The sequence below is a fragment of the Tachysurus vachellii genome, chromosome 14, assembly GCF_030014155.1.
Source record: "Tachysurus vachellii isolate PV-2020 chromosome 14, HZAU_Pvac_v1, whole genome shotgun sequence".
Classification (NCBI taxonomy): Eukaryota; Metazoa; Chordata; class Actinopteri; order Siluriformes; family Bagridae; genus Tachysurus; species Tachysurus vachellii.
In genome coordinates this window covers 18,744,972-18,759,109 of record NC_083473.1, presented here as the reverse complement: position 1 = coordinate 18,759,109, position 14,138 = coordinate 18,744,972, and the positions used below count along the sequence as shown (strand labels likewise).

At 39.3% G+C, this 14,138-nt stretch overlaps 1 protein-coding gene across 2 annotated transcripts; it reads right to left on the bottom strand.

Moving 5' to 3' along the window:
* Window positions 1–1,622: 1,622 nt before the first annotated feature.
* Window positions 1,623–8,408, bottom strand: LOC132857460 (mucin-3B). 2 transcript variants are annotated; one of them, XM_060887419.1, is made up of 4 exons: window positions 8,243–8,408; window positions 7,867–8,061; window positions 5,483–5,738; window positions 1,623–5,075 (listed from the first exon to the last, which is right to left on the bottom strand). In XM_060887419.1, the coding sequence occupies exons 2-4, from the start codon at window positions 7,933–7,935 to the stop codon at window positions 3,382–3,384; spliced, it is 2,019 nt and encodes a 672-aa protein (XP_060743402.1). In that variant the 5' UTR covers window positions 7,936–8,061; window positions 8,243–8,408; the 3' UTR covers window positions 1,623–3,381. The 2 variants fall into 2 exon arrangements, with proteins under 2 accessions (XP_060743402.1, XP_060743403.1); XM_060887420.1 differs by having other exon boundaries at window positions 7,867–8,055.
* Window positions 8,409–14,138: the final 5,730 nt, after the last annotated feature.

Here is a 14,138-nt window from a genome sequence, read left to right as displayed (position 1 = left end):
TGTGGGAGCATGGGTTTCAGGTAGAGATTATCACGGAAGATAAGAATCCATCATTTGGCCTCTGTTTTCTCCTCCAAATTCTTAACGTTATACGCTGTTCTTGGCTCTGTTCCTAACCTGCCATGTAGCAAAACCAAGCGTTAGTTGAGAACAGCAAAAATCAGTCACTGGACCAAGGACATTTGGAATAATTTCCCTCCTTCAAATTGGGCTGAATTTATAACCAGATTATACCCCATTGGTGTGTTATAAGAGGATGTTGTTGTACAGTAATGGCCAATCAGGATCAGAATTTCTACGAGGCCTGTGCATCTGGCTTCTAACATACAGTTACACTACATGGAATGTATAAGTTTGTAGTTATACTCTATATGGCCAAAAGTACAGTATGTGGTACAGTATGTGGACATGTGACCTTCACACTTATAGTACAGTATGTCCTTGTTGAGCAACTATTCCAAATCCATGGGCATTAATATGTAGTTCCTCTCCTTTTTGTTATAATAAGCTCCACTCTTCTCTTCTGGTAAGGTTTTCCACTAGATGTTGGATCGTGTCTGTGTGGATTAGTGATCATTCATCTACAAGTGCATTAGTGAGATCAGATGTAAGAGTGAGGAGGTCTGGTGTTCATTCCATTTCATACCAAAGGTGTTTTGTGGGGTTGAGTCAGAGTCAGGGCTCTGTGCAGTACACTCAAGTTCTTTAACTTAAACCTTAACCACGTCTGGAGTCAATCCCAGGGGACACTGGGCACAAGGTAGGCATCACCCTGGACAGTCTGGGCCTCTTCTAATAGGGCAAGCTGCAAACATATTCCTATAACCACTCCTCATGGTTAGCTTTTTGTTCGTTTCAGTTAGTTAGCTAGCTTTTAGCAAACAAAAGACCAACATGGAGGTGTCCAGATTTTCCTCCTACTTTGTAGCTCAACTGCACAGAGTTTAATATTTTAACTCTATTTTAAGTTTGACCATGACAATATCTGCCTCTTCTATAACCTTTCTGTTTGTTTATCCAGATGGACATGAGGGGACATGAATGTTTACTGGACTTCCCTTTTAATCACAATTTTAGCTTCCTGCCGTAACAGACCTGACACAGCTAATAAAGGGCATGATGATCAACTGATGAGGAAGATCATATAGTCTGTTATATCAAGCCTTGTGGTTGTGAATAACTCATAAATGTAAATGCTTTTATTCTAAATATTACAGACAGTCTCAAATCAATTTCATAATGCATCATATTGCATAAAATGTCATCATTTTATAAGAACTAAGGCACTTAACTTGTTTGTTATATACAGTACTTCATTTATTTCCAGGCCATTTCTTGTGCAGTTAGTTTTGACATTCCTTTTTTTTTTCCAAGCCTAAATGCTTTCTCTGTTTCTTTCCTCGTTAGGAATTCCAGTTAGGAATTTTTCATCAGATTCTGTTTGCTAATACTTCTTGAAAAGTATAATCTGCTAAAGGGAGCTGAAAGGAAACAGTGCTCATACATCTACTGTATCCTTAAAGCATGATGTTTTAATTAAATGATTAAAATATATATTTACAGCTTTATTAATTCATTACTCAGTTAAGAACACGGCACAGATTCTAAAGGCATAAGCACAATCACGAGGGTGAGAAACTGCTTTTATTCACAGAAAAAATAGCAGGCTGTGATACAGGAGTAACTTTATAACTTAGAATTGACAATACAAATAGCTCAAAAGTAGACATGTTATTTAAATGGGGAAAAAGGGGAAAAGAAAACAAGGCTTATGGTTCTGTTTCTTATTGCAGTGGCACCATTTGTGAAGACTGAAATAAAATGAAAAATGGATTATTAAGATTGGTTTGCTTTGTGTGTTTGTGTGTTGTGTGCATGTAAGCAAAGACACAGCCTTGTGTTTTAGGTCCTTCAATTATGTTTGTAGAATTGCTACAAAAAACCGGAGTCAGTATTTAAAAAATAAATACAATAAAATAAAAAAAAATAATAAAAACATACATACATCATTCAACACATTTAACACACACACACACACACACACACACACACACACACACACACACACACTCATACCTACAAATGCACACACACTTGCATTGTCACAAAGATGTTTCCTTACACATACTTATGCACACAAACTACTTATACAACACAAATCACAGAATATACTCATATCTTTGAATAAACTGAACAAAAACGCTGTAGCAAATATTAAAGACTTCAGTTCAGAGTGAAAAAGTCCAGAATAAAAGTGTGCCAATCCAAACAGAAACAGAACCAAAAAAGAGGAAAAAAAATATATTTTCCATCACCACCCTCATCTATAGAGGCTACATTTGGATTGCTGTGGTTTAGTGTGGGAGATGCTGCCGTGCCGTTTAAAAATATCCTGCAGACATGAGCACAGCATAAAGAAGCCAACTCTAAACAAGGAGCTGGAATCTGCAAATTCATTGTTTATCAATTGTGCTTCAAACTGCTGAGAACTGTTGACAAATTGCTGTCTTTAAAAGGTTACTCACAGGCCGGATTGTGAGAAATAACTCATCTGAGAGTTGACAGGCGTAAACGTGTTACATCTGGATGGTGTGGTTTCTGCATAACATCTGGTAAAAGATCACCAGTGACATGGTCCTTTATAGCGTATTATCCAAATGTCCAGCCCAGATGTGGATCACCCACTACCAAATCAGTAGCGGAGACTTCGCTCATGTTCATTACAATGTCTATAGACATTGCTCAATTTACTGTCAACCAAGAGGCCATTCAGGTGCTCAGAGATTGCTGGGGAACAACCATATTTGGCCTGTGGCACTGTGATCCTTCTTGCATTGTATTGTTCTTGCACCACTGTTGTAGTGATTGTTGTAGAGAAAATTTCCATGGCAGCGGTAGCTCAGCGATCCCGGACTTCACACTGGACGGATTAAATCCCAGCACTGCCAAGATATCACTGCTGGACCTTCAAGCAAGATGCTTAATCCTCAACTGAATAAATGAAATAAGCGCAAGTCACTTTGGCACGTGGGCTAAATGCCATGCATGTACATCAGTCCAACTTGTCTCAGAAATCACAATAAGAGGTCTGCCTTTTTCCTTAGACTGGCTAAATAATAGCCTGTGTCATAGTTGGTGGTTTGTTGAATAGCGATGTAGCAGCTCTTAAGCACTATACAATCTTAAATAAATTTCCATGAGATTAGATATAATTCAAATAACTATAACCGATTACATATTTTCAAAATAGAAAATAATACTATAGCAGTTGATGAGCTCCATTATCAAAGACAACTGTTTAATCTTTAAACTTTTAGCCTTTAGTTCATCAGACTTTTTGTTAAAATGGGTTTCAGGAAATAATGTCCAAAGGTACTGTGTTTAGTGAGTGTTCTTTAGCAGTCCAAGTCTGCGCAAAGCATCTCGCCTGGCTTCTCCTGTCGTTCCTTTGCCGGAAAACTGTACTGTGATGCCTTGAGCGCGGAATGACGGTGCAGGTTTACTGAGGATCTCTGGAGGAACCGGATCTGGACGAGGTCTTACAGATCCAGTGGAATAGTGGGGTCTGGGGGCTGTTGGAGGAGGCAGCGTTGCAGGCCTGGTCCTGACTATAGGTTGGTGAACTGGGTCAGGTTGTAAAGGGGTTGGAACTTTGGGTGTAGCATGATAGCTGGTTTGATCGAATGGCTGTCTTGATCTGGTGGGGTCACTGTGATGCATGGTGGGTGTGACAGCATTAGTTGGTGAGTGGCAATTCACCCCGTGTGGTACGTCTGTGTTCAACAAAGGATTTATAACTTTTGATCTGCCACCGTAACTGTTGAAATGGGTTTCAGCTGGCTCAGACATGTTTGTAGAGGAGGAAGGGACAGACTCTTCCTTGACACTTTTTGTGGGATTCAAAATGGTGGTCTTACCACCATAGCTGTTAAAGTCGGTCTGTTTCAATTCAGCACTTGAAGGTGGGACGCTAGACCTTCTTTCTTGGTTTACAATTGCGGCAGTGTCTTTATTCATAGGTGAGATCGCTGCAGATTTTCCCTTTCCCCCATAATAGCTAAAGCTGTTGGAAGAGACTTCACTCTTGGGTTTTGGCTCGTAGCTACTGCTGGAGGCAAAGATGTTACTTGAAGTATGAATGTTGTTAGAAATATGAGCCTGTGTGTTGACACTCACTTTGTTAGCAGTGTTACTAGCTGAATTAGCACTGCTGTTCACTTTGTTAGGGCTGCTGATTTGTGAATTAGCACTGCTGTTCACTTTGTTAGGGCTGCTGATTAGTGAATTAGCACTGCTGTTCACTTTGTTTGGGCTGCTGATTAGTGAATTAGCACTGCTGTTCACTTTGTTAGGGCTGCTGATTAGTGAATTAGCACTGCTGTTCACTTTGTTAGGGCTGCTGATTAGTGAATTAGCACTGCTGTTCACTTTGTTTGGGCTGCTGATAGGTGAATCAGCACTGCTGTTCACTTTGTTAGGGCTGCTAATAGGTGAAATATTGGTGCTGCTCCCTGTAATAACATAGTTGGTTGTTGAATTAGATGTTTTGCCCCCTGTTAGCCCAAGCTTGGACAATGCCTCCATCCTGGATCTCTCAGGTGCCATATCTTTGAATGACACACTGCGTATGGGCAAGTTGCGGATGCAGGAAGGTTCTCCCCCCTCTAGTGGGTGGCTGCCAACAGGCAGGTTAGCAATCATCTGTGAGCGGCGCTCCTGAATGTTGACAGCTGCCGTGGCAATTGAGTGAGGGCTGGTGTCTCGTGTGCTCCGAGTCATGCTGATTTTGCTGGGAAGACGGGAGTTCCTAGCAGACACTGGATGCTCACGTTTGGATTCTAGGCTGCGTCTGTGGCTTAATAGTGTGGATGGAGTGATTCCGCCAGTGCCCTGGTGCTCGGCGATCTTGCTGGCTATGACAACGGGTGTGGGAACGGATCCTGGAGGAGGCTGGTGGTTGTTCTCCTCATAATCATTACAGCTTGCAGTCGAGGATGGGACAACACTCTCATTAGGGTCTTTTTTTGGTAGGATTTCATAATGAAACTCTGGTGTTACAGCAAGGTTCTGAAAATCTGTGGAGCAAAACATGTTCAGCATTAGATTACATTCAATTTCTCAAATATATAACATATTGGCGTGACTAATCAAACTGCACCACCTCTGTCTGATCACTCCCTTGATTATTACTGCCATTACAACCACCTGTATCTATTGTCAGTGCAGCTGATTTATTTATACTCTATTACTCATGTGCCTTTCATAACTCTAGTGTTTGTTTTATTCTTTTTTTCTGTTGTGTTTTATAGGCACTTCTATAACTGATATGCTTAGGTTTTACTTTGAAGCTTATTTCTGCCCCAAATAAATAAGACTTTATTTCTGTTCACTTATCTATTTATATAGTTTTGTACACAGCTCTGTTGTAGAATTGGTCAAATAAGTAAATCACTTTTCAGTAATCAGAAATATGAACCAGTACCTGGCATAGTGAAGTTAGTTGGAGAATGCACCAAGTCAATGATGTCATGCTCCATTAGGCTGGGGGAAACATTTGCAGCAAGGGCAGGACTTAACGATGAACGAGATGGAGTCTGAAGGTTCTCAGCAGGAGCGGTTCTTCGTAAGGTCAATCCTGTGGTGTCATCAAAACCCTCCTCCAGTGAGTCTATAGTCTCCTCAAAGAACTGTATACACTCCTTTTCCTCCACACTAAGAAACTGTAAGCCATCATCTTTCTAGACAAAAAAAACAACAACAAAGCAGCCGCTGAAATACTGCAATCTACTCAGGAAAATGAAAAATCAGGAAAACTCAGCACATCCTGACTACACAGTAAAAACTGATTTTGTACATCATACCTTTGAAAGCATCATTAATCCTTAGACATTCAAGGGGCAAAAAACTAAATTTAAGAGTGTTGTAGTGCAAATTTATACAATATCTGTTATCTATTTATCTGAAATGGACTGTGTTCATGTTCAAGATAAATAACAAACCACCCCACCCAGAGATGCACAATAAATAGAGGGATTGGTGTATTTATCTATAATTGTAAGGAGTTTCTCTAAAATGAACAATTAAAAAATAAATAAAAAGCAGAAAAGTGACTTTTCAGACTCGTCTGCCATGTCAGTTATTTTACCATGGCTTGATTCAGTGCAGAAATGTTTCGCCTCAGCATCACATACACAACACACAGCACAGTGTGCAAGCAGTCAGCACCCTCCTGTCTCTCTCGCTCTTGTGTGTGTGTGTGTGTGTGTGTGTGTGTGTGTGTGTGTGTGCGCAAGTGAACAGTAGGCTACTTGTTTCTCTGGTCCCATGCCCCCACCTCTCAACCTGACGTGGAAGACAGGATAACTATACCTGCATCTGTGCTGGAGGATTATGTAAGGGTGGGGTGCCCTGAATGCTTCTGTAAAAAAAACATAAAGTCACCCTCTAAGCACAGAGGCAGTCACAGCAATATTATACCATGTCCTTAGAGTTTGATTCAATAAAGGATTAAATAGGAAGCTAAAACTAGTAGAAAGCTATTATAGATCCTGAACCTTTCCTTGATTAACATCATTATTGATGACAGATGTGGGGCAGACAGAGAGAAAGAGACAGGTGAGAGAAAAGAAGTAGAACCAGCTTTTCTGCCTGTGTTGAATTCAGTAAGCAACTCAACTCATCACAGCGAGCTCTCATGTTACTCGGACTTTGTATCAAACACAATGCATTAGGCTCTGTGGCAGTGGCGGTGTGGCCAGAGCAGCTCTATCTAAGCTCTGACCTTATCTAAGCACAGCCCAAGCTGAATACAATCAGGAAATAACCATGACTGCACTATACAACACTTCTACTATAAGTGTTATGTGTCTTTATTTTTGTAAAAAAGAAGAAAAAAAAAACCCCTGCAAATTCTGCAAGATGTTCTATGACGGTTAAACTGGCACGACAAATATGCACGTTTTTAGGTTTTCTCTGTTATAAGAATAAAGCTTAGTGTTATCAGGTTTCTATATTTTATGCTTTTTCGGGAATATTTATACACATGTCTGTGTTAGGGGCCACACCTTACAAAAAGTATGAGAAGAATAATGAGCTCTCCTGACACGCTGTCCTGTCCAAAACTGCAGCAGAACTGGTTTCCCTTCCTCTCTTCTGGATGTGTATGTGTGTATCTACATAAATATTTTAATCAGTGTGTTTTTGAGAATATATAGTGTTTACCCTCATGTAAATAAATGTGTATATTTATACATCTGTTTCTAAAAGCTTTAAAAATAGCATTATTTTTAGCGTATTCTCATTGTTTCGAAACCAAGCAGAATTTTTTTTGATAAAACTATAACCTCCTCTCGTGTTTAAACAATACATGGTCACGACGAAGCAGGTGTTATTATTTGACACCATTTTTTTGTCCACACAGAAATGTATTATTCATATTCATTTTACAGATCTACTCAGTTAACTCCAGATATAGTTCTCATTATTGAAAAATATATCAATTTCAGTCCTATAGAAACTAGAATTCTGACATTTTGTGACTCATCGACTCTATTAACAAATCTTTCTCTGAGCAGCTGAACAGAACACATATGACTTTGTGAGGACAAAAGTTGGTTGGTTTTTATTTTAAAAAATAATAATAATAATAAAATAAAATAAAAAAAGAAAAACCTAAAGAAGGTTTTTAAGGAGCTTAATTAACTGCATTATTAATTAGGTCAATGGAAGGTCCTTAAGAAGGTACTAAGACATGCTGTGTGTGTGTGAGTGAGAGAGAGAGAGAGAGAGAGAGAGAGAGAGAGAGAGAGAGAGAGAGAGAATTTCTCTCCCTGTATATAAGTCTATGAGACACTCCTCAGGACTTACAGGTTGCTGGCAGCCGTTGAGTCTGTAGTGAAGACGCGGGGTGCCTTGGACTTGACGTGGTACGTCCATGGTTACAAGGTCAGCGACACCGTGTCTCGCAGCTCAGCGGTCACGTGGTAACGTTCAACACGAGCATCTCCACCTGGGGCCTGGGACCTCACACTCCGGCTCGCGCGCGTTAACACACAGCTACAGCTACAGGACACACACACACACACACACACACATATTTGATAATTAAATGGCACATCCACAGTGGGCTATAATTCGTTCCAACTAAATACATTGAAATAAAGTAATAATAATAATAATAATAACAATAATAATAACAATAATAATAATAATAATAATGATTGGTAGGGAAAAAAATACGCACCTTTGGCCTGAGAGAAAAAGCCACAGGAGTTCAGAAAGAATTCGGTTGAAGTCGAAATCAGCTTGACGTGTGGTAAGTAAAGCGTGATGTTTTGAGCAGTTCTGAAGTAAGTGGAAGTGTGTTTGGTGTTTTAACTTTGTGGAGCTGCTTCATTGCGCCTGAAGTGGCGCGTCCGGTTCGCCTAGGTGACGTCACAGCGACGGCCCCGCCCCCGCCCCTGAGCAGAACAGGGTAGTGCTGTAACAGCTACACACCCACCACAAAGTGCCACCTTCATGAGCCTTATTAAAGCCTACATAACTCCTTGGCTATATGCTTTAAACGCTCTTGGACTGTGGAGCCAAATCCATCCTTGCAAATTATAGTCTCTGAGCCAAGCGTCTTGTGGTCTTCTATTCTAGACATCATTCCCCAAAAACCACAGATGTAAACAATACACAATAAATAAAACGTATTTTAATATGGTGCAGCAGAATATAATGGAGTCCTTGTTCAGTGTAGACCATAAATCAGCTACAGTCTGTTTATTATTTGTCAGACACACTTTCCAAGTTTAAATATAGATTAAAAACATGTCTTTAGTAAGGCATACACACAATACTTCCCATAATCTTGTGCTCTTGTACATCTGACCAAACGCACATTATCATCTAGTGCTTGCTAATATTATGAACAGCAGCTATGTTAATCCCTCTCCATACTTCTTTCTTTCTAACCATCCTGAGCCATCTAGAGATTTACCAGCTCCAGTTGGACTCTGCTATACTACAGAGGAGATGCCTCCATGTGGTCTTTGAGGACAACAATCTCCTCATCAATACATTTATCAGACTTATATTTATAATCACACCCTACAGTGTCAACATATGAGGATGAGGTTCCCCTTTGAGTCTGGTTCCTCTCAAGGTTTCTTCCTTTACCATTCAAGGGAGTTTTTCCTTCCCACAGTCACCTGAGTCATCCCAGACTTGCTCATTGGGGATAAAAACAAACACATTTAAATATATCTAATATTAATCTTGAATTTTTTTTTCTGTATTGTATTAATCTTTATATTATTCTTTGTATTAACTTTTTGTTTTATGTTTATGTTCTGTAAAGCTGCTTTGAGACAATGTCAATTGTTAAAAGCACTATACAAATAAATTTGATTTGCAATGAATTCAATTGAATTTGTTTTTACATTAATTTTTACTTGATGAGCCATGATGCAGGCATGTATATTGTGTCCAAATATTTTTTTAGTCAGGTTTGATCTGTAGAGATGAAGCTTAATTATGTACCCATTAATGGAGACGTACTGTATGGACACCAGTTAGCATCTTGTATTAATCATGACATAATTTCATAGAATTTCGTTCGCCTCACAACCTCCAGGGTTGGGGGTTCGATTCCCGCCTCCGCCTTGTGTGTGTGGAGTTTGCATGTTCTCACCGTGCCTCGGGGGTTTTCTCCGGGTTCTCCGGTTTCCTCCGGTTTGGCACTCCATCCAGGGTGTATCCTGCCTTGATGCCCGATGAAGCCTGAGAATGAATGAATGAATGTTAAGACTGTGACTGATATGACTTACATACAGTACAGATGTGTTTCTCTGTCTGTAAAATATGATCAACAATATTTTTAATTAAGCTAAAAAGGAAGAAAGTGACATTTTCAGGATTCCTACTGTATAGCAGCTTACCTATTATCAATTTGACCTTCTACATTTGCACAAACTGTGTAAATGGCATTGCGGTGTCATAAATTTAAACCAAGAGTGCCACATAGCATATTTGGTGTGTGTCTCCCTCTTGTGGTTTTTGTGATTAAGACTGGTGAAAGGACAAAGCATTGCACCAGTACAGAAACAAAAGGTTGTTCACAGGTTATAAGGATAGTTAAGGTTTTTTGCAATTCATACAGGGGTTCATTTGGGAATCCTCTCAGTTGGAAATGTTCCTCACAGGTTTTATATAGAGACAAACTCCTCCTCCTGAGGATTCTCCTTATGTATTTTTCTTAAAGATACGATAAGATAAGGTAACATAAGATAAGATAAGATATACCTTTATTCGTCACACAGTGCGGAAATTTCTATATAGCAGCAAAGAAAGTACAGATAAAAAAAAAAACATTAAAAGCAGTGTGCATTATGGTGACTGGTTTACTGGGAGCAGCTCGGATTATACAGTCTAATAGCAGCAGGGAGAAAAGACCTTCGGTATCTTTACTTCAGACACTTAGGATATAACAGTCTGTCACTGAAGGAGCGGCTCAAAAATAAAACTGTTTCATACAGGGGGAGAGAGTCATTCTTCATCAATGATGATAGCTTAACTACCATCCTCCTTTCTCGCATGTCCTATACAGTGTCCAGGGTAATCCCCAGGACTAGTAGCTAAACAGGAATTCTGAAGTTTCAATTATGGAAAATGGAAACGTGACATATTTACCTGCTTCTTGATGTGAGACTATTATTTTAGTAGACTTTTTTATTACCCTGTCACAACCAGGATCAGGCCTGTGTTCCTTTAGGTGTTATAAATCCTTTTGATTAGTAACATCAATATAAATAAATAAATAAATAAATAAATAAATAAATAAATAAATAAGTGCATTCAGTCCAATGCTGTAAGTATAATTCTAGTATACTTTAGTGTTCCAACAGTAGTGACATTTATAATATTGTAGTCTTCCCATCACAGCAGTGTTTTGGGATGCTTTTTTTATGTGTAGCCAACGCAATATTTAAATGAGATCATTCACAAATAAAATATATGAAAGATATTCATCCTTGTCATCAACAGTCTATAATTAAAGATTAAATTGCAGAGTAGTGCAGATGAATGGAGTGTATCCAGTTTTGGTTTTACATGAATAGCAATCAGAGATCAGATACTATAATTTAATATTTTGTAGGGACATTCATGAAGCTTTCACAGAAAAAGTGCTTTCATCCTTTCATTCACTTCAGTCAAGTAATATGCTCATTTCTCTATTTGAAAAGTAATCCAAGATCCCCAATCCAAATCCCACTAATCTTACCTTAGCTTCCTTACCAGAGTTTAAGATCTTCTGATATGTTCTCCTGTTTACCCTTCATTAACACACCCACATCAGCGGAGGAAGGGCTGTTAATTAGCTGAGTAGAAAACTAAAGATGTGCAGTACAGGGGGCAGACCAGGGTCAGGTTTTGGAACCGACAGTATGCATTAGTATATTTACTCTAATGTTAGTTCATAGGACCATCATCGAATACATAGTTTTAGAAGAGTGCTAATGAGTCAAATCTGTTTTTTTAATTGACTTACAGGTGCCAGGGGATTTTCTTTAATCTTATTCACAAAGAGCATTATGCGCGTGCGGGTTTTCGTTCGTCCTTGCCTCAGCTATCAAATGTGCCGCCGATTTTGTTGTAACTGAAAGCCAGCAGCCACGCCAGCCCTTTGTGGATAAAATTGAAATCCCTTGCATTAAGATCTCGTCTATTAATGACAGCCTACTGAAGACACCACCTCTGCCACCATTGCATATTTCCTTTCCAACACCTGACTACTACAGTTGGCCAAATGAGAAAAGAACTGGGAAAATTCTGCCAGTCATGTCCCCAGTGTACTGTAGGTCTGTGCCAGCCAGGTGTGTAGCATACCAGAGAATTTGTTTTCTGTCTGCCTAATATTACAAAAAGTGCACTGCCTCTGGAATACTTTCTGTATACTCATACATCCAGTCAGTACTCTTAAGGATTAGCTTCATTGCATGAAGACCTTTGAGAGTATAGTCCCGAAAAGGCTAACACCAATGGTCACAGTATAACCGGGACTACTAGTAGTACTACTAGGCAGATTTGGCCATTGTTGATGTCAAGAGCAAACAGTCAAGAAGCTTTTATTGTCATTTTAACAATATTTATAGCTGGCACAGTACATAGTAAAATAAAACAACCAGAGCTAAGAACTAAAAAGTAAGTTGTCCTAGCCACATAAAGACAGTGCAGACAGACAACACAATCCACTACAGGATAGATATACAAAATAGCCCCGACCAGAATACAGTCTGTACTTACCAATGGGCAACATGTAAACTGACAATAGCAACAGCTGGTGGAAACATTAAACTGTAATGTAAAAAAAATGTGATGTAATGTGAAAAACAGCCACTGTTTATATGAGTGGTGCTGTAAAAATAGATGTATATTAAATGAGTGTGTATGTTTGTGTGAGAGAGAGTGTGAGAGAGCGAGAGTTCAGTTCAGTTCTGGGGTGTTAAGGAGTCTGATGGCTTGAGGAAAGAAATGGTTACACACTCTGGTTATGAGGGCTTGAATGCTCCATTACCTTTCTCCAGATGGCAGAGCGGTTAAGAGTGTGTGTGATGGGTGCTTGGAATCATCAGCATCCCAAAGATATCCATGATAGAGGGAAGAGAGACTCTCAGGGCTCTCAAGTTTTGAAGACAGGCAAGAGTGACATCTCCAACCCCCCACCCAAACACAACAATGGGCCTACCGTATTCGACACCTTCTCTGGGCCAGCATCCTGCAACCTGGCCTTTCCTCTCATGGCGAATCAGAGAATGCAACTAAGCATTCTCAAACCATCTCAAACCATCTCAGGGCCCCCAGTTTGAGGTCCACTGGTCTAGACTACTTGTTCTGAGCAGGTGTTGTCAGTGAACAGGCTGTAAAACTGTTGGCTAAGTTACAGAAACTCATGAAAAACTGATGCTGATTATCTGGAAAACGTCTCTAACAGCAGTCAAAATGTCATTGTTTGTGTCAAACAAGTGGTGAATTTGTTGTAACATTAAAACAGGAGATCATGACTTACTCTGTGCTCAAAATGATTCTCACAGCTCCAATGGTTTTCTCTGTTGGTGAACGAGGATGATGCTGAACATTTCCAGGATCTGCTTTTTTGTCATTGGTTGTTGCATTAAATCTTACCCAGATACAATAGTGCTATTTTCTGATTGGCTATTGTGTAGCCTCTTTTTTTGATTGGCTGATAATTGTCAGGCTCGGCTAAGAACTCCAGCGGAGTGCTTGGCAATGCTTGGTTCCTGCCCGGTTCCATAGACACAGCGGTGCGGACAGATACGTTTTGGGCGCTGCGGCATATTAAATATATGATAAATTGTAAGTTTTTCTGTGGGAGAAATACAATGTGTGGCAGGAGAGCGTTACAAAAGACCAAAATATGTGACTGTCACGAGAGCCCTGGACTCTGCTGATCTTCTCAGCTGTCCTCATTATCCACAGGGTTTGATGCAGCAGATAGTGATGTGCTGATATATAAATGCGACAAAGAGCCCACAAGACATAAGACTTAGCCGATACATGGAAACATGTACAAGGCTCTGACATCCTTTCTAAACCTGTACTACTGGGCCTGCATTAACATCAGAATCACTGTAGAAGAGCTTATGCAGAAAAAACAGCATATCTCCTCCCTCACTCGTCACTTTAACCCTTCCTTTCTCAGACAATATTTTCTAGCCAGGACTTTGTGAAGGGCACTTTTTTACTTTGGTATTGTTACTTTAAGGATGCTGTTCTTTGAATTAAAAACCTCACCTTTTTCATCCATAAACAACACTGATAACAAACAAACAAATATTTAGTTTACAATTTAAAACAAAGTAAAATATAATTGGGCCATTTGGCCGTTAATTATTGAAGAGCTGAAGAGTTAATCCTGTGGCGACCCCGAACAGAGAGCAGATGAAATGTGAAGAATTAAAATAATAATAATAATAATGATAATAATAATGATAATAATAATGATAATAATTATTATTTTTATTAGTTAATTAATAAATATTTATTTAAATAAGTAAATAAATAAATAAATCGAAGAATCGAATCGTAAACAGAATGTATCGTTACTCCCCCTCCAATTTAACCTACTCTCCAAA

Coding starts and splice junctions, on each gene's coding strand:
- LOC132857460 (XM_060887419.1), bottom strand. CDS start 7,935: ATGGACGTACCACGTCAAGTCCAAGGCACCCCGCGTCTTCACTACAGA. Junction 5,739..7,866: donor TCAACGGCTGCCAGCAACCT/GTAAGTCCTGAG, acceptor TTTTTTGTCTAG/AAAGATGATGGCTTACAGTT. Junction 5,076..5,482: donor AACTAACTTCACTATGCCAG/GTACTGGTTCAT, acceptor TTTGCTCCACAG/ATTTTCAGAACCTTGCTGTA.